This window comes from Cryptotermes secundus, unplaced genomic scaffold, assembly GCF_002891405.2.
Source record: "Cryptotermes secundus unplaced genomic scaffold, Csec_1.0 scaffold753, whole genome shotgun sequence".
NCBI classification, from domain to species: Eukaryota; Metazoa; Arthropoda; class Insecta; order Blattodea; family Kalotermitidae; genus Cryptotermes; species Cryptotermes secundus.
In genome coordinates this window covers 428,862-450,454 of record NW_019734367.1, presented here as the reverse complement: position 1 = coordinate 450,454, position 21,593 = coordinate 428,862, and the positions used below count along the sequence as shown (strand labels likewise).

The following is a 21,593-nucleotide window of genomic DNA, read 5'->3' as shown; positions in this document are numbered from 1 at the left end:
AGCCTATCCGGTTCAGGATCATGTCAGACAAGGTCCACCTAGTTTTTAGTCTACTTTCCTTATTTTGAAAAAAAATACAAATAGTTCAGGGGAGAACTAATCTTCTTTTTTTTTATACAGCATGACGGCACGGAAAACGAAAAATTATGTGGCAGGATACACAGACGCAAAGTCAGGCATACAGACAGCAACGTGATCTCACAAGCCTCCTAAAAACTGAGAGGGACACACAAACATAAGGACAAACAGACAGCAATGTGATCTCATAAGCCTCCTGTGTAGGTGTGCTCGTCTGTGTATCACCTCCAGTTTTTTAGTTTTCTATGCGGTCCATGCCGTATGAAAGGAAAGATGGTGATTATTAGCCCATTTTATTTTGAAAAAATAAAAGGAGACTTACGAGATCACCTTTCTGTCTGTCTGTCTCCGTATCCTTCTGTGTCTGTCCACCTGTCTGTGTATCCCCCCCCCATTTCTGTTAGGAGGCTTATGAGATCACAGAGCTGTCTGTGTATCCCCTTCGTGCCGTATCAAACGAAAGCAGGTGATTAGCCCCTCCAAGGACTTCTTGTCTCAAAGTAAGGAGAGTATGCTAAAAACTAGATGGTCCTTGTGTTACAATAGTAGGTACCGGTCAGGCTGAAGAAAACTTCCTCTCTTTAGAACGATATTCTTACTTCTGCAAAACACGGTTCAGTTTCGTCTCTCGATATACGAATTATGAAACAAAGAGCAGATGAAGCAGAAGCATTTCCACGGGCTAAAACTGGCTAATGAAAAATAAATCCACCCACCATCTGCACATAATGTCCCCATATTAATTCGGCTATTTTAATTACTCCGCTACAAAGAAAGGAATAAAGAGGGGAACCAGTTTTATTAAAGGCGGAAGATTTATGGGAGCAATGAATTTTTAAAGTAAATACTATATGCAGTGGCACAGCGTAGTCGTAGATGGACTACGAAAAATGGATGACGTGATTTCTTTGTATTCCTAAAAGCCTTCCATGCCTACTTCGCCGTCACAATGATTTAACAACGTTGTGTGAAATCGCTTCTACACATTGACTTCAGTCTTAAATGCGACTTTATTAAAATTATTATTTTTTTTTTTTGCAACTGAACCTTGCGATCATAGCCCTTACGTAACATCCTCTCTGACGAGAGGATGGGTTTATCTCTTATGGACAGGCTTCGCTTCGCCTTTGTCAAGTGTACGTACTGCACATATAGCGTGTTATTGGGAATTCTTCCTTTTGCACTATATACAAGACCTCTGCACAGTCCAGGCTTTGCAAAGCAGATCATGTCTGTCTTACTTATGCCACAACGGCAGCTTAGTCACTTGAACGGTAGTAAGATGGACACTGCCAAGTTTAAGCCTCTTATATTTTCTATATCTGGCCTTGCCTTGTCCTATGTTGCAAACATGTTCATTCTCATGATTTTGTATGACTTTTATGGTTACCTGCAAAATTCTGTCATATAATCGTATATATACGGAAGGTTGAAAGCCGTATGGAAAATTTCCAATGGAGCGAAGAACCTTGTTTTGTAGGCGCTGCAATTTAAAGAGGTAGGTTTCTGCCAGGCGGGACAAGCATAAGTCATTACTGATCTCATCAGCGTTTTATGGAAGTTTAGTTTAATGTTGACATTTAAGCGCTCCCTTCTGAACAGAGAGAACATTCTGATACATTTTCTGATGGCCTTGGCTAAAGCCATTTCTGTGTGCAGTCTCCATGCAATCCCCTTATTGAAGATTACACACAGATATTTTACATGACTTTCGAAAGGGATATTCCGTCCATTAAATGTAAGATGAGCCTCAGGCGGCTTAGGTCTATGAGAAAAGCAGATGACCTGAGTCTTGTTTTAATTGATTTTTATGTTCCAGCGCTCACACCACGTCTTAACAGCACTGATACTTCTCTGCAGCTTTCTGAGAACCCAACCCTTTCTGCGGTCTGTCGCATATACATAGGTGTCATCAGCAAAGAGACGTAGATAGACATCATATATATATATATTGTAACCTGGATGGCCAGAGCGTTGCTGGGCAACGGACCGGTAAACATACGCAAATACACGCTGGCAACAGTGGAATAACCAAGTTATGCAAACTCCTTCTAGGCAATGGTTCAGTAAGTAGACTTCAGCGTAGGCGCAATGACGTCACACCGCAACAGTGGTAACTATAGCTTTCTATGGAGTCCGTGCCGCGACCGTTGCTACGCAATCGCTCGGTAAACACGTTCCAGCAATATAAGGTGTTTTCTGCGTGGTCAGTGCGAAAGCTATATAACGACAGTTACAGACATAAAGATGTCTGAAGCAAACCTTGCGTTTTAAATGAAGAAACATATGTTAACCCAAACAGTTTGCATAAAGGTCTTCCAGCAACGCATTCCTTAACAGTGGGGTCAGTGGACAAGTGATTCTACCCAAAGGCATATTAAAGGACAGAACACGTACAACCTGTTAATGCGACCACGTGTATGCAGTGACCAAAATTCGGTGGACCCAATGAGAATAACAGAGATCCCTCTTTAATGAATAGTGCATATAGTGACTGTGTAATGTGGCCAACCCATTGGGTTTACTTAACTCGTGGAAGTGGGGAAAATATGCTGGAAATCTTGAACCAAAATTATTTTATTTGACTCCCTCTCACTTTATTTTCGGAGGAATTGAACTGAATGACAACTTGCTAGAAGTCAAATTTTCGCTCAAACGAAAGTACAGTTATTTTCTACGATACGTCATCACTCTNATTTTGTTGAACAAATGCTTACCGTTATGAAGAAAGCAGTCTTCTGGGATTTGGCACCGTGTATATGTGGTGTTAACCGACGTTTCGGAGGAACGTATCGCCTGGTCTGCTTTTACCGGTTCTCACGGTCTCTTCGCTTGCGGATTTCTTATATTTTTCTTTCTACCTTGAAGATGGAGGCGATACGTTCCTCCGAAACGTCGGTTAACACCACATATACACGGTGCCAAATCCCAGAAGACTGCTTTCTTCATAACGGTAAGCATTTGTTCAACAAAATAGACTTTTCTGTATCCAAGACGCCAGGGAACTGATATGAGGCGAAGTGTTACAGCTTTTGGAAACAGCTACAGAGCTTTCGGAATTAGCAAGACTTGTGTGAACAATATAAAGAAGCGGAAAGTAAACTACCCAGAGAGGATCGAACATGAAAATGACAAGTTCTGCAGAAAAGTAATAAAACCCAGTAACGATATCAATAAAACTATTCTCAACTGGTTCCACAAAATGTGAGCGTTACATGGCCACATTTCGGATCCTATGGAGTCAAGAATCAGCTCTAGGGTTTGCAAAAGAATTTTAAGTTCAAAATTTTCAAGCATCATGAAGACAGTTGGGCAGATTTGGGAAGACAAATTTAATTTAACGAAATCTCAGAGTGGTAAATAAAATGAACTATCTCAAGAGGTGGCGAATTCCTTCTAGGAAAATTTGTGATATTTCAGACTTTCAAGAAAAGACATCTTCAATGTAGACGAGTGTGAGCCCTCTTTCGAATGCTGCCCGATAAGAAACTGGCAATGAAAGGAGACAAACGCAAAGTAGCAGAAGATATACTGAGAAGTTAACAGCTCTATTAGCAACAATTGTTACGGGTGATGAACTACCATCATTTGCGACTGGTAAAGCGACTCAACCAAGATGTTTAAAAATACAGATTTAAACAGACTGCCAGTTATCTGGAGAGCCCACAAATACGCACAGATGATCACTAAAATGTTCTCTGAATATCAACAAAATCACGAAGCAACAAAACAAACCATGTAAAGATAACGGATAAATGCCTGGCTCACACAAAAGTTGAAATCTTTTCAAACATGGAGGAAAAATTTCTTCCGACGAACGCAATTCGGTTTTGAAGGCGTCTGAATAGGACATGGTTTAAAAAACTCATGGAGCTGTACAGGAAGCTTCTGTTAAGTTCCGTAGCCGCAAATTTAGATAATTTACAGTCCATGACTGAATTTTCTAAATCAATAATTTTAGTGTTCTATCATCTTGGATACAGCGATATGTAGCCCGTCGAAAGTCAACCGACATTTCGGAGGTATATGTCGCCTCCATCTTCGGGTAGACCATGAAGATGGAGGCCAGTTTACTTTCAACGGACTACATGGCGTTATATCGCAGAAGATATACCTCTTCATAACCACTGTCGTGAGAACCTCAAATCCGAAATATGTGCTAAATACTACAAGAATTTTAAGAACTGATGACGCATGGAATAAAGGTAATCTAGAATCAGTCATAAATGCTTTGTCAAAGCAGGTTTTGTGGTCGATGGTTTTATATCATAGCAACAAGAAAACACAACTGGAGATCTGGATCTGACATACTCGTAAATTGTCTCTCTGTCAGCATCATTACCAAACTGCAGAGTCATTTCAAGCGAAACTGTTGCATTGGAGAAGGATGTTCCGGTAATTGTTGCCATTAAAGCAGAAGCGATGATCTGCGTATTAAATGAAGTGAATGACAAAAGCACACAGCAAGACAAAGATCAGAAGAAAAATAATAACAAACGAGATATGGTAAGCAGTGCAGAAGCATCTGATATGTTAAGGAAATGTACTTTGTCATAAAAAGCATTGAAATGTTTATATATAGAGAGAGCCAATATACACTGAGTAACTTTTAAATACACAGAATCACAATTCGCATCTATAAATGCATAAAATAATTTTTAAATAAATTACTGACAATTTCTATGAGTCCTTTCTGTATAGTGACCACCTGTCTATAACGACCACTACATTCCAGTTTCGAAAGTGGTCTCTATAGATAGGGTCTACTACATTAGTTCAAATTAAATTCTGAAATGAAAACGTAAAAAAGTTGGTGCGTCTTAGACAATAAAAGCAGCTGCATGTTCTCCACTATTATTTACAGGCTCTGCAATTAGTACCGAGGTTAATTAATATATAATTAGTGATCTTACCTGAAGTAGCCAATAGCATCTCCGATGAAATGTTGGCAATATCGCAGAGTGGACGTAACACCCGTATATACACTGAAACACAAACATACCGTTTGTATGGTTATCCACATATATGAAAGGCTTGGGGAAGAAGAAAAGCATGTCGCTCAATTAAAATACACAGACTAAATTCCATGCTTTAGGCCGCGCCATAGCTCAAGCGGTTAGTCGCTGGATTCCCACAGTGGCAGCCCGGGTTCGATCCCGGGTCTGGTCAAGTAGGATTTGTGGTGGATAAAGTGGCGCTGGGGTAGGTTTTCTCCTAGTACTTCGCTTTCCCCTACCAATCTTCATTCCACCAATTGCTCCACAATCACCCTCACCTATCATCTGGGTCTGGTACAATAGGCCAGAAGTGGCAGCAGTACAAGGGACTTAGTCCCACCCCACTAGCAATAAAATAAAAATAAACTCCGTACTAACAGAAATGCGGGCCTATACGCTCCAACACAGGCATAAGAATCTCTCTGATACGCTCTTACGTACCTATCATAGACAATTCGCAATATTTTTATACTTTCTATTCGTAAACAGTTCTGTGGCATATTCCGCGACGCTGTCAGTATCTAGACCATAAAGCGTCGAATGGTAGGATGACAGACGAATGATGAATTGAAAAGAATTTGGAAGTAAACGGTAGTGGCTTAATGGAGGCACGATCGCGGTGTTTGCCTGTAGTGACTGAAGACAGCCACGAGAAACTTCAGTCAGAGCAGCTGGAGTCCCAGCCGAGATCCATACCGCTACACCAAGAGGCTCGGTGTGTACTTTTTTATTGCTAGTGAGGTGGGACTAAGTCTCTTGTACTGCGGCCACTTCTGGCCTATTGTACCAGCCCCAGATGATAGGTGAGGGTGATTGTGGAGCAAATGGTGGAATGAAGATTGGCAGGGGAAACCGAACTACTTGGAGAAGACCTGCCTCAGCGTCACTTTGTCCACCACAAATCCCACTTGACCAGACCAGGGATCGAACCCGGGCCGCCGCAGTGGGAAGCCAGCGACTAACCGCTTGAGCTATGGCGCGGTCTCGGTTTCTACTTTACTCGTACACTGTACGGGCTCTCGGTAAACTAAGCGCTGTGGTAACGAACCATAAATCAGAATTGGTAAAGACCCACTAGTTCACACACACACAAAAAAAAAAAAGATACGAAATGAGCCGCGATATATATATATATATATAGGCCTGTATAGATACCGACCCATCCATTTTCATATTCTGTCGCCTGAATTAGTGCGACAGGTACGTGCGCACACAAGCATAACATAAGTGGGTTGTAACGTTATTCGTCACTTGAATTCTGTTCGACTTTGTAATATTTGCTGGCCTTGGTGTTCATTTCTTACAGATATATTTATTATAAAGTTAAGCAGTAGTACAGATAATACACAGAAGATACGTAAAACAATTATCGCATTTTCTTTACATGTGCACATGTCATCTAGCTCAAAGCTGTATAACTGGCAGCATGTAGCTCGCATTCGGCCCTCGATCTGATTTCAGAGATCCGCGAAAAAATTCCCTTTAGTCTTCAAAAGACGTTAACGCTTGCTTCCTCTTGTAAAGAACGGAGACAGGAAGTTTGCTAAAAAGTGCTTACTAAATATTTCCATTCATTCTTCAACTGATTTCACACGACACGATGCCTAATAAGTAACAGAGTGTATAGAATTAATACGGTTTCATCACTGTAAGAAATATTAATTGCCTAGCAAATCCTGAGGGGCTGACTTTTAAGCAATGTCTACCTGGTAACATGATATCTAAATGACAACAAGCAGTCAATCTGATTCTTGCTACTATTTTGCTTGCTTTATTCTTCGAAACTGAAAATGGAGGAAGTTTCTTCGAAACATCGTTGGACTTCTATATGGTTACATGGTGCTACGTCACAGCGGCGTCACATTCACATTCACATTCACATTCACATTCACCGCTACGGGAACTTCAAATCCCACTACCAGTGGCTTCTTCACACACACAGAGATCCCACAATTTCTCTGCATTTTCTCCTCATGAGTAATTCAGCAGCCACGACTGACAAAATCAAACTGTACGAGAGTACTAAATGGATTTATATACAATTTCGTACAAGAAATCTAAACGAAAGGTTTTCAGACAATCTTCATTTTTATTTCATACACGTGGACCTAACCCCTGCCTCACACGAAGCAGTTTTCTCAACGACGGCTCAGTATCTGTCTGACTGTCTATAATATAGTTAACTTGCACTCCCTTTCTGGTTCTGTTCAGATCCTCGGATATCGATTGGACCATTAGATCATGTATAAGAAAAATGCAACCTGAAACTTATAAACGACAGTATTAAAACAAAATGGGAAATCTCTTCGTGAGTGCAAACATCAATTCCCGTCCCGTTTCCTAAATTCAATCCTCAACACTTTTCTTTACTTCTTCCTCAAAACATGAATTACTGGACAATGTATTTATTAAAAATTAAACTTCATTTTCATATCCCCCAAACCTGGAACAAACTTTAATAACATTCGGCTTTATATAAAACTGATTCTAGGAGGAGAAGAAGAGGGTCGAGTTACAAATCTGTCTGCCTTCGCTCTTTATTCCACTCTCTGGATCAATAAACGATTCCCCCACTCTTCCCTTCAGATCTGACTCTAAATATCAAGACCGCCCGCCATAGGAGGGATAATATCAATTTGTGACGCAACTCATTATACAACATCCGAAATAGGTCTATCCATAGGAACAGCATTACGACGTCTAGACAAAATAAGAACACGGTTGCCAATCCTGAATTATGGTTTATACTGACACTTCACTCACTGTTTTGGATTATTTGTAATTACATTTGTTCTTAAATCCACGCACATGTGATTCTTATACGAACTGAAAGAATGATACGTAATACATTTTTACAGCCTCCTATCCAACTGATATGGAGACTTTTTCACCGGGTGGAGTGGCCGAAGCGTCAAGCTAACCACCTACCTCCACATCTTCATCATCATGGGAAGCAATTAACATGAAGGCTGTCGCAAAGATTCAGCACAGAAAACCGGTGTACAGCTTAACGTGAAGGCTACTCTTGCTTCAAAATAACCGGGATATTAAAACGAGGGGCTATCTTTACTACGGAAAAATGCACATCATCTGCTGCATTAAAATGGTTTTAGGACTTGTACTGATAGTTGGCAATGTTGAAAACCCTGCTTCACACAGGTAGGTTGCTGTGAACGTGATGATAGGCTGCTTCACATAGGCAGGATCGTGTGAACAGGATGACAGGCTGCTTCACACAGGTAGGTTGCTGTGAACGGGATGATAGGCTGGTTCACACAGGTAGGTTACTGTGAACGGGATTACAGGCTGCTTCACACAGGCAGGATCGTGTGAACGGGACGAAAGGTTGCTTCACACAGGTAGGTTGCTGTGAACGGGATTACAGGCTGCTTCACACAGGTAGGTTGCTGTGAACGGGATAATAGGCTGCTTCACACAGGCAGGATCGTGTGAACTGGATGACAGGCTGCTTCACATAGGCAGGATCGTGTGAACGGGATGACAGACTGCTTCACACAGGTAGGTTGCTGTGAACGGGATGACAGGCTGCTTCACACCGGTAGGTTGCTGTGAACGGGATGATAGGCTAGTTCACACAGGGAGGTTGCTGTGAACGGGACGAGAGACTGCAGAATACAGTTTGCAAGAACACGATATTCCTCCATTACTAAACACCAGAATTCTAATGCTATAAAAACGTCAAATTCAACACCAGATATCTTAGTCTGAAATGAGTTTTTAAGAATCTCCTTACCTCGCGAGTCAATCAAATCATCATTGCCGTATCATCAGCATCAACACAGTCTAGACTACTAAGGATTAGATGGGAGATCAATGCATCACGCCACAGGTGTCCTCGGGGGCCAAAAATAAATAGTGTTGTCAGTGAATCACTATATATCCCCCCTGTGATTCGACAAGATTTCTTCAGTGTCTTCTCACGCCATCCTTCAACAATTTGCGAAATTGTACGTTAATGTTTCCCACAGGGCAACTTGTCCAGAAATGCTCTGAATCCCCTCCCCAAGAACAATGAATGTCGGACCGTGCCACAGCTCTAGCGGTTAGTCGCCGGCTTCCCACCGCGGTGGCCTAGGTTCGACATCAGGTCAGATCATGTGAATTTGTGGTGACCAAAGTGACACTGGGGCAGGTTTTGCATAACTACTTCAGTTTCTCTTATTGTCATTCCAGCATCTGCTTTATATTAGCCAATCATTCCAGCAACTGCTTTATATTAGCCAATCATTCCAGCAACTGCTTTATATTAGCCAATCATCCTATCATCGACACTATATGGGTGTAGTGTCGATACTGAGAGCGTCGTTAAATAACAACATTAAACAGTGATTGTCATACTAGGTTCGTGAATTGCACGGTTCATATCATTCAAAAGTGAAAAATGCCCTTAAAATAAGTCACACCCAGAATAAAATCTTGGTTCTCAAGATTTCTAGGAGAAACATGGTAATCTCCTCCCGAAGCTCGATCAGCTGAGAAGAAATTGACCTTCCGTGTGATACAGGATACTTCCTGGCAGAGAATTTTGAAGGGAAGATCATTTATGGCAAGAGTTCGTGTGACTTTGACGACATGCAATGTGCGGCAGTTGAAACGATGTTCTTCAAGTTAAGGGGCATCGTTATGGAGGCAAACGCACGTTGATAAATAACAGAAATGTGAGGAGCTTCTGCTTTCACCAAGTATGCAAACTGTGATTTGTTCACAAGCATTTTTTTGTGTTCCATCGATGTAAATCATCTCAAGCTTCTATCTTGTCAGCAAAGTCGTAATTGACAAAAGAGCTAGACGCGGCTGAAGAAATGGACCGCCTTTGTGAGGGCTGTAATTGAGCTGCAGAAAAGGCAGCTCTTCTTCACTAGTCACTAAAATAGGCAGATGGCTGCGCTGAGCCACATCCAGCTAGCTGAATGAACGAGGGCGGACTTTCAGTTTCTCTACCAGGTACTGTAAAATATCCGTAGATATGAGTTCGATTCGTGAGAGGATCCATTCATTTCACAAGGCATGTTTTCCATTTCCCACTGATGATGTTTGCTGCACATCAGCTCACACATTTCTACACGCAGAATACATGGTTTGATCAAGTTTCTCCTATCGTCAGGGATTCATGCTATTGCCAACAATACAGGCAAGAAGAATACCGTCTTCTGCGATGTGGCGCCGTGTAGATCTTGCGTGAACCGACGTTTCGGAGGAACGTATCCCCTCCATCTTAAGGGTAGAAAAATCCGCGGGCTCAGTCTGTAGCCATCTCGACACGCTAGTTCCTGGCTCGCGGATTTTTATACCCTGAAGATGGAGGCGATACGTTCCTCCGAAACATTGGTTCACACAAGCTCTACAAGGCGCCACATCCCAGAAGACGGCATTCTTCATAGTCACCGCCGTGAAAACCTCAAATCTTACACAATGCAGGCAAGTTCACGGTTCCAAAATAGGTTTTTGCGTTTGAAAAAAATTTAAGTTCGGGTAAAGTTATTTTTTTTTCTGTGGAGCTACAGTCCCAATTTGGGCCTAAGCCTACCTCCATGAAACTCTCCGTTTCACTTCTTTTTACTAGATCTTACCCATTCGGTAGGACTCCTTGGGCGAGTGACCAGCTCGTCGCAAGGCCTCTACCTGTAGACAAACACAGAAAAACGCAAACAAACATCCATGCCCTGAGTGGGATTCGAACCCACGATCCCGGCTTCCGAGCGAGCGAAGACAGTGCATGCCTTAGACCGCTCGGCTACCGTGACCGGCTCGGGTAAAGTGATACATGAAACAAATCGAGTCTTCTACTGCTCGAAATATACGACTCATCTTCCTATTCTTAGGGCTTTTCCTTTCAGCTGCTCTCGCCGTTTTGCAGGCTTCATGGTCTGATGACAGAGAAGCCTGTCACGTAGCAACTTTGACGTTTCTGTTCCGTCGCATGTAGTCAAGAAGCTAAGGCGAAATTCAATGTAGCTCTCATTACATTTCGCTTTCCTTGTATTTCAGACAATTAATTTTCAACAGTTAATCAGATGCGAGTTTGATTTATTCTAATTAGTATATATTTCTTTGCTGCTGAGCTGCGTTGGCGCTGTGTTTTGTAGCTCGTGGAAATGGGATAAGCTTAAAGACTTCTCAATGACTTTATTGACTTTCCTTGCCGAAGTCAAGATTGTGCATATTAGTGAACTGAATTAACCTGAGTACTGAATCCTTCAGATGAGAGAACAAGTTTCATGCCGGTACACAACAATAGGTAAAATAAGGGTACTGCACATCTGACTTGTTCTGGTTTAGACACGACACAAGAAAGATAACCATTACTCGTACTTTATAGAAGTCTCCTGTTCGTCCAACACTTCCACAGCGGTTAATGACCAAATTCTGTTGGCCTGAAGTAAACTGAAACCTCAGGCCGCGCCATAGCTCAAGCGGTTAGTCGCTGGATTCCCACCGCGGCGGTCAGGGTTCGATCCCAGGTCTGGTCAAGTGGGATTTGTGGTGGACAAAGTGGGGCTGGGGTGGGTTTTCTCCGAGTTCTTCGGTTTCCCCTGCCAATCTTCATTCCACCAAATTCTACACCATCATAATCACCCGGGGCAAGCTACAATAGGCCAATCAGTGGCCGCCGTGCCGAGTGGACCCAGTTGGACTCTACCCCCAAATAAGCGAATTAAACAAAAACACTGAAACCTCAGATATGTGACGCTGATAACTTAAGTCGTTCAGTGGTAGGGCAAGAATTTGTGTGCTCGGGTATAATTACAATTGCGTTATGAAACACGTAATGCAGAGCGATTTTATTGAAACACGTTGTTTCCACCCCGACGTCTCCTTATGCCATGGAAATTCTGCACACAAATTCTTGTTATATTATGCCTTACACACCAAATCCGTAGCAAAGGAAGGGCGCCACTTGTGGACACCTGCAGCTAACGAGATGTCTTAGTAAGATGTATAAATTCGTCACACAGTATCAGAGAAGTGTTTTGTACCAATAAAACTTAAGACGCGAAGGTAAAACTATGGGTGTCAGGGAAAGATTTCTATATTTATCACAAGACAGAATGAAATATGTATTATTTCCTATTTTAATAATGGTAAAAGCATCGTAATTAAAATAAATCGAAGTAGCCTATTATTTGGATGGTAAATTAGATAAAAGAACAATTTGAAGCTACTCTTTTAATAATTCGGGGGAATCAATAGTACAAGCCGTTTGTATCAACAGCGCCTTTGCATTGAACCCACCCGAGGAAGCGTGTTTCCATCATCAGCGCCCCCACTGATTCAACTTCATCCTATTTCTGTTATCATTCTACACATTCAACTCCGTCAAAGATAACACGAGGAGATATGCAGAGCTTTATATCTTTAGTAAAACAGAGACCGTTGGCCGCGCCATAGCTCAAGCGGTTAGTCGCTGGCTTCCCACCGCGGCGGCCCGAGTTCCATCTCGGGTCTGGTCAAGTGGGATTTGTGGTGGACAAAGTGGCGCTTGGGCGGGTTTTCTCCGAGTACTTCGGTTTACCCTGCCAATCTTCATTCCACAAAATTCTCCATCATTATCATCCGGGACAGGCTACAATAGGCCAATCAGTAGCCGCCGTGCCAAGTGGACCCAGCTGGACTCCACCCCCCACTAGCGAATTAACTAAAAAGAAACAGAGACCGTGTATACTAAGGTTCTGTAAGACATCAAATAAATTCGGGTGTGTTTAAGGATGGAAAAGGTAAGAACACATGGGATATGTAGAAGGGGAATCATATAATTTACCGCATAAAATTCTTACCTCCACATTCTAACGAAGATTTCCACAGTCTGGTGGAAGATTACGAAAATGTGGCGTGCTGAATTACAAGTGAGGAGAACTCAGGGAGGCAGCGAGGAGCAGGGCGAACTCTGCCAAACGACACACTTAGGATTACAGGAGGAGTAGAACGGGAATACTGAAGCGGAGAAAACAACACAACTTTCCAGAATTCTGATGCTATTCAAATGCAGTTCACTGCTCTGTACATTTTGAAAACAAGTTCCACTGAGTTCATCGTCATTACAGTTAAGTCCTCCGCGGAACTGTAAGTTGAAGTTGGAAAGTTACAAATAAGAATACTTCAGTGAAATAACGATCACGTGTTACAGCGTTTAGTGAGACACGCGTACTGTTTACATTATTTATGAAGTTTATTAACGAGTAGAGACTGAAGGTCTTCACGATGGATTATGACGGCGTGCAGTATGAGCATAGCAGCATGTGGTCACTAACATTTCTGAGGAATGAAGTATTTCCATCTTCAGGATACACTATTCGGTATCATAAGCCAGAAGAACACAATATGTAGAATATTAAAACGTACTTGTAAACACTGAATATGAGTTTAATAAAGTAGGCTATTTCATATAAATAAGCATGTATATACATATGTATAAGGCCGCGCAATAGCTCAAGCGGTTAGTCGCTGGCTTCCCACCGCGGCTGCCCGGGTTCGATCCCGGGTCTGGTCAAGTAGGATTTGTGGTGGATAAAGTGGCGCTGGGGTAGGTTTTCTCCTAGTACTTCGCTTTCCCCTGCCAATCTTCATTCCACCAATTGCTCCACAATCACCCTCACCTATCATCTGGGGCTGCTACAATAGGCCAGAAGTGGCTGCAGTACAAGGGACTTAGTCCCACCCCACTAGCAATAAAAACACACACACACAATGGTATATATTCACATTTTCATACTACGTGATAAATGATTTCAATATTTCAGTATAGTTTGCTTTTTTTATAAGCTAGGGCCAAGAAAGGTTATTTCGGTAAATGCATAATAAGAACTAGAAACGAATTCGTGTCCCTCTGTGCAATAAATTGCTTGCACCAACAGAGCAAAACAAGCGTTAGCTATAGGCAGCACTAATTGTCCTGTTGGGTGGATCTGCCAACAACGGTCTCTCTGACATAATTTTAATAGAAAATGTTTATTTTGAAGAGCTTCTTACAAACTGTGTTTTGCATTCTTTTCAGCACTCGATGTTACGGTAACACTGTCAAACATGAAGGTGTTGCGACTACATGGTGCGTCCAGTATTGTACGAGAATTTTACCAGTCTGCATTAGAGAATCCAGTCTTGAGTGTCACTGACGAAAGTTAAGTCAACAGTGTATCTAACATTAACCTGTGCAAATAAACCTTAAGCTCAAACAGCAAACTATAAAAATTTTACGAGATGAAGAAAAACTCCCCCTACATACAGGGTGTTTCACGACTTTAGGGCATAACTGGAGGAGGTGATTTCCTAGGCCTTTGTGATAAAAAGAGTTCATATAAACATGTGTCCGATTTTGGACGGTACGGAGTTATGAACGTTTTAAACTCAGAATAGAAGGTAACGATTACTGACAATAGACGGAACAAAATAATGAACCAGCATAATACATGATACATTCAAAGTATTAATGTAAAGTTAACGTCGTGAAATTACCTTCAATTTGAATTTATCGGTGCTTAAAGCTGATTTTCGAAAATGCCACCGCTGGCCGCAACACAGTCTGCCGCTCAGTTGTGAACCGCGCCGGACATACCAACCCACCACGCCTTAGGTACCTCTCAAGTGTCGAGATAACGAGAACGCTCTGTAGCTGGCTAAAAATAGCGACCTGTCAGATGACAGACGCGGTTCACACGAGGGCGTGTACGGGAATGAAAAAACAGTCATAACTCCGTAACCGTCCAAAATGGGACACATATTTCTATGAACTTTTTTGATCACAAAGACCTAGGAAATCACCTCCTGCAGTTATGCCCTAAAGTCGTGAAACACCCTGTATATATATATACTGGTTGCTAGTTCCATTACCGAATTAGCAGGAAATGACGCCAGATTTTACTTTCCGTAGTGGTCAAATATCGGACTTTATATATTCCAGTAATGGCAGGCTCCATGATGTCATGGCATACACGTCCCACTGTGGATACCACTTTCGATGCAGACGTATATCGTGTCTTAAATGATGAGCAACAAATACGTCGGCGTGTGTGCAGATGCCCAATTTAAATCAACAATGCACTCGTCTACGTGCGATCTGACAGTTCAATGGAGTCGGCAACAACTGTTTAGAGAACTAACAGGTCAACGACCGAGGCTCGGGTACTATAATTTGACAAATATAGAGACTGTCATTAGGCCAAAACTCAATCAAACACGATCATAAATAATGAAGCCACGTGTCGTGCAAGCATGAATTCGTTCCAAACAGGAACTCATTCCCAAGATCAATACGGTTACATTGGGTACGAAATGAAACGATTACAGAACGTTGGAGATAGCAAGAAACCTGCAAAGGTCAGACAGAAAATGTTGAGGTTGTACGTGCATTTGGCCATGCTGAACCAATGCAATATGAATATCATTAACTATATTTCACAACATCAACTGGAAAAAGTGGAAGAGGAAAGCAAAACATATAGCTATTAACATACGGACTCTATACAGCTGGGTAAGAAAGAATTTGGAAGAAGAATGCTATAATCAATAGTTATAAGAGTACAAGAACAGAATAACCTAAGAAAATGGGAAACCCCTAAGAAATATCTGACGTCGAAAATGAAACTCAAAATAAGTTACTTCTAGCTTTTCGCCAGCATTGTTTCTCAGACATTTTTTTGCAGTGGGTAGGTTTACAGATACACGTAGGTTACAATTTCGTGGAGATCCTCATCTCGCGGTAAGGTAAGGTAAAACCAACTGACGGTATTTACAACGTGGACTTCGTGTGTGTGTGTGTGTTGTAACAGTGCTAATTCATCATCATTATCATCATCATCATCATCATCATCATCATCATCAGTAATCTGTCAGACGACAGGTCCACAGTCTCTTCCAAAACAGTTCCTCCACTTAATGCGATCTAGTGCTTTCTCCTTCAAATGACAGTATCCTCTTCTGTCTCCAAGGTCATCCAGCATCTTCTTACGTCTTATTCCTCGTCTTCTTGTCACTTCTATCCGCCCCTCTATCTTTCCTTCAATAACTTCTTTTAGAAGGCAGTTTCTGCGTAAAACATGACCAATCCAATTAGCCTTCCGTTTTCTTATTTCGTGTAGGATATTCCTCTGCTCACTGACTGTAATTAACACTTCTTCATTTCTCACATAATCGGTCCAACTGATCTTCTCCATCCTTCTCCAACACCACATTTCGAAACTTTCCAGATGTAGTGCCAATTATACATAAAGAAAGAGTCAGAATTACTGTTTTTTTTTTTTACTTTTTCCATCGTCCGGTATTCTAGAAACTATAAGACACAACGTTTCGGAAACTGGATGTGTTTCCATCCTCAGGTGAGAGGAAAGACACCTACGCAGTTTGGTCAATTAAGAAAGAGTTAACCTCCATCACTGGACAAGCCCTGTCAGATTCACACATCTATTTAATCACGTGAGACCAGGCTAATTGGGCGGGAGATAAGTTGAAAATATGTAATAAAAATTGTGATAGAGAATTTGTATGCGTGGAACTAGCCCAACATGCCTATGAAGAGGGTCAGAGAATAGGCTGGGATGATGCTAGGATTTTGGAAATTTAAAGTAACAGCAGTTATAGAAAATACAAGGAATTGGCCTATATGACATGCTTAACCAATCCAATCAGCCAACCAGGTTCAAACATTTCTCCTATGTGGTTCCCCCTTCATCAGCAATGAGGTTTCTAACTCAGATAGAAAATCTGTACGACGTAACATATTCTTCACGAGTTTCCTTAACGTTTCGGTCTCGACTGTTCAGGTTTTACTCCATAGATGGCGTTAGCGGTAAATACAAAATGTCTTCAATAATTTGTTTCTTTGCATTGGTGCTCATGAACCTGGACTTGTTGGCTAAGTTAGTAGCCCAAATTTCTACCTCCTTTTCTATCCCAGTTCCACGAATGTGCGTACTCTATCACAATTTTTAATGCATACTTTCTTATCTCCCGCCGAATTAGCCTGGTCTCAGGTGATTAAACAGCTGTGTGAATCAGACAGGGTTTGTCCAGTGATTTAGGTTAGCTCTTTCTAAGGGACCCAACTAAGTAGGTGGCTTCCCCCTCACTTGAAGACGGTAACAGATCCAGTTTCCGAAACGTCGTCTTATAATTTTTAGAATACCAGACGATGAAAAAAGTTCATAAACCTAGCAATTCTGAGTCAGAACCCTTTACAATATACTTATAAGGGAAGGGGTTGTATATTTCACGACTAATAATGTACATACATGAAGACGTCTGCAACGTTGAGTTGTTTCAACCGCTAAATCTCATTTTAACCCAACAGTCGGTAATTCACATTATCTGAGCGACATAATACTCAGCGTCATAAATATTACAAGTATCAACTCAGTTCCGAAAGACATGTGAACGCGACGGAAATACCTTCTACGTGCATACCCAAAATTCTACTGATTTGTCTTGGTTCAGCAAATTTTAAAATGTTCAGTAAAAAAAAATCATGCGAACTCAACGAACGTGCGCTGTACGTACAAGCGTAAATAAACATATCTTGTACAGGAGTAACAGAAACGTTTGGAAGAATTCGAAAATACTGATTAAACTTCATACACTGAAACAAACAGAGAGAGAGAAGGTACAGGAAGGAGAGAGGACAAGCTCCCGAGGGATCAAACAGAACTTGAACAAACATGCTGACAGTAGATACCATCAATCTCCAATCACGCAAGGAGCTATTCACCCTCCTTTTCCTTGCAACAAATTTTCGAGAAAGAACTGAATTTCTCGTCCTAGATTTCCTACACCAAACTCTCATTCACTTCACAGTTAATAAACAAATACGGAATAAAATATACTGCAAGAAGGACAACAGAATAAAACAACAGAGAACCATTTGAATGGAAAACAAAGAGAATAAGGATGGAACCACGTTACAAGTCAAGATTAAGTGGTTTCTCTGAAAGTCACAAGCACTGCACTGTTATATGTTTCGACCAACTTCAATTGTAAATTGTAAACGNTCAGCCTTACGCGCCGGCCGCGCTTTATTCCCCAGGAAAATGATTTAATTAATTCCTGGTACTCATTTCTGTTAGATGGTAGTAAACCCCAGGGTCTAGGGCGGCTAGAAGGATTTGGTCAACTGAAAAATCCAATGACCTCATCGGGACTTGAACCCGCTACCTTCCGGCTTGTAGCATAGCCCCTCAACCACTACGCTACCACGTGCCCCAACAGAAATGAGTACCAGGAATTAATTAAATCATTTTCCTGGGGAATAAAGCGCGGCCGGCGCGTAAGGCTGACAACCTTACCGCCATCTATGAGCCGATTGTCTAGATAATGTGGTACCCTCAACGTTTCACAACCCTATGGGCCTTCGCGGCCTGGTTCAGGGATAGCTTTACTTTTTTTTTTTACTTACTAATCGGAACCAAACCGTATACAAACTAATATCTATCTGACTTGTGGAAGTGAGGTCTCATCTTGCAGTCCACGGTTTTTTTTCCTTCATCGTCTACTTTAGACATCTAGCCCCACGCCTTATGTTTCTCCTTTTCTTTCCGGAAACAATGAATGATAACGACTGCTCTCCAATGCTGTTCAAGAAATGTTCTAGGTATTTCAGTACAGACGAACCGAAACTTGCAGCATCCGATTAATTTCTAATGGCCTTTGTCCTGAGCGAGAGAGAAGCAAAGTAAAAGCAAGAAACTGAACTCCAACACGGGCAGCAAAGAAGTAGATCTGGTTGGAACTGTTAATTATCATTGGATTTATTAATTCAGTGTTGCGTAGGATGTCTCTTACCGGGCCAACAATCCTCTGACTGACTACCATCGCCCTTCATATGCTACGAATCTGCAGTTTAATACTTAGCACGGGCTATATTTAAAAAGATGTATCTTCAGACTTGTTAGTGTCACCGTGCTATGGACATGAGATTCCGTACTTGGATTGTTAGAAGTACGTATAAGGCAGGTTCGCTCAGGGCAGTGGCAGAAGAAATATTAAAATATAAGTTAGATTTAGAGGGAGTACAGGAGGTCACGGGAGAATATACATTTTTCTATGGAAAGGGGAATGAAAATCATGAATTAGGTACAGGCTGTTTCGTACATAAGAGAATCGTTATCAGCAGTTAAGAAGGTAGAGTTCGTTAGTGATAGGATATCATATATAATACTAAAAGGTCGCTGGTGAGATATCATTGTTATGAATGTCCACGCCCCAACAGAAGATAAAATTGATGACATAAAGGACAGGTTCTATGAAGAACTAGAACATCTTGACCGTGTCTCACGGTGTTGTCGCTTGCAGATTTACTTATACTTCTTCAACCCTGAAGATGGAGGCGATACGTTCCTCCGAAACGTCGGTTAACACCACATATACACGGTGCCAAATCCCAGAAGATTGCTTTCTTCATGTATTTGATGAATTCCCAAAGTACCATATGAAAATTTTGTTAGGAGATTTCAATGCCAAAGTAGGAAGAGAAGACATTTTCAAACCAACAATTGGGAATGAGAGCTTGCATGAAATTAATGATGATAATGGAGTTAGAGCAGTAAACTCCCCCACATCGAAAAAGCTAACTGTCAAAAGTACAATGGTCCCGCATCATAACATTCATAAATTTACTTTGAACATTTCCTGATGAGAAGAGACACAATCAAATCGACCATATTTTGATAAACAGGAGACGGCATTCAAGTATACTTGATGTCCGATCATTCAGGGCAGCAGATTGTGATACTGACCACTACCTGGTGGTGGCAAAGGTTAGGGAAAGACTGGCAGTGAGCAAACAAAAACGCACAATGTTCATATGGAGAGGTTCAATCTCAAGAAATTAAATGACGTAGAGGGTAAATAGCAGTATCGTGCTGAAATCTCAAACAGGTTCGCGGCTTTGAAAACTTGGACAGTGAGGTAGATGTTAATAAAGATTGGCAAACTATTAGAGAGAATATCAAAATTTCTGCCAAGGACAGTCTAGGATATTATGAACTGAAGAAGCATAAGCCATGGTTCGATGAAGGATACTCAAAATTATTAGACCTAAGAAAACAAGCCAATTTGCAATGGTTACAGGATCCAAGCGAAAAAAAAGGGATAATCTGAAAAATATAAGACGTGAAACAAGCAGGCATTTCAGGAAAAAAAGAGGGAATATCTGAAAGCTAAAATTGATGAGCTCGCAAAAGAACAGTAAGAACAAGAACATTAGAGACCTGTATAGAGGAATAGATGACTTTAACAGGGGTTACCAACCTAGAAGTAACTTAGTGAAGGATGAGAATGGTGATCTGCTTGCAGAATCCCACAACATTTTGAACAGGTGGAAGAACCACTACTCTCAGTTATTGAATGTACATAGGGTCAGCGATGCTAGGAAGATACAAATACATATAGCTGAGCCGTTAATACCTGATCATAGTCCTCTTGAGGTTGAAAATGCTATTGGAAAATTGAAAAAAATATAAATCGCCAGGTAGTGATCAAATTCCGGTAGAATTTATTCAAGCAGGATGCAAAAATTACGTTCTGAGATCCATAAGCTAATTACTTCTATTTGGCATAAGGAAAAATTGCCTGAACAGTGGAAGGGGTCTATTACTGTACCAGTTCACAACAAGGGTGATAAAACTGCCTCTTGTAATTATCGGGGGATATCACTGCTATCAACGTCATATAAAATTTTATTCAATATTCTTCTCTCAAGGTTAAGTCCATATATAGATGAACTTATTGGGGATCATCAGTGTGGGTTCCGACGTAACAGATCAACTACAGATCAAATCTTTTGCATTTGTCAGATATTGGAGAAAAATGGGAGTGCAATGAGACACTAGACCAGCTATTTGTAGACTTCAAGAAAGCCTATGATACAGTAAGGAGGGAAGTATTGTACAATATTCTGATAGAGTTTGGAATACCCATGAAATTAGTTAGGTTGATTAAAATGTGTTGAAACGAAACGTATAGTTATGTCCACATAGGTAAACAGTTGTCTGATAAATTTTCTATCCAGAATGGTCTAAAACAAGGAGATGCTTTATCGCCACTCCTTTTTAACTTTTCTTTAGAATATGCCATTAGGAAGGTCCAGGAAAACCAGGTTGGCTGAAATTAAGCGGGACACATCGGCTGTTGGTCTACGCCGATGATGTGAATCAACTGGGTGATAATATGGTTACCATAAACAAAAAACACACTTACTTAGTTACTTATGGAGCTGAACCCTTCTTGAGGAGAAGCCAAATCTGCAGCTACACAAGAATTTCCCAGCATTTTATAGAACCCGAAGGTTTATTATCGTGTTCACAAGAACCCTCCACTGGTCCCTATCCTGAGCCAGCTCAATCCAATCTATACCATCCCATCCAATCTCTCCAAGACTAAGGGTGTTTGAGAACAGGGTGCTGAGGAGAATATTTGGACCGAAGAGAGATGAAGTGACAGGAATTTGGAGAAAACTGCATAATGAGGAGCTTCATAACTTGTACTCTTCTCCAAGTATAATTAGAATGATCAAGT

At 41.3% G+C, this 21,593-nt stretch overlaps 1 protein-coding gene across 12 annotated transcripts in view; it reads right to left on the bottom strand.

Moving 5' to 3' along the window:
* LOC111868918 (calmodulin-binding transcription activator 2) overlaps positions 1-21,593 on the bottom strand; it is a 444,850-nt gene that overhangs the window by 102,645 nt on the left and 320,612 nt on the right. For all 12 annotated transcript variants that reach the window (XM_023860018.2, XM_023860017.2, XM_023860021.2 and 9 more), the window contains one exon: positions 4,992-5,063. In XM_023860018.2, coding sequence (XP_023715786.1) covers positions 4,992-5,063 — 72 coding nt within the window. The remainder of the gene's footprint in view (positions 1-4,991; positions 5,064-21,593) is intronic.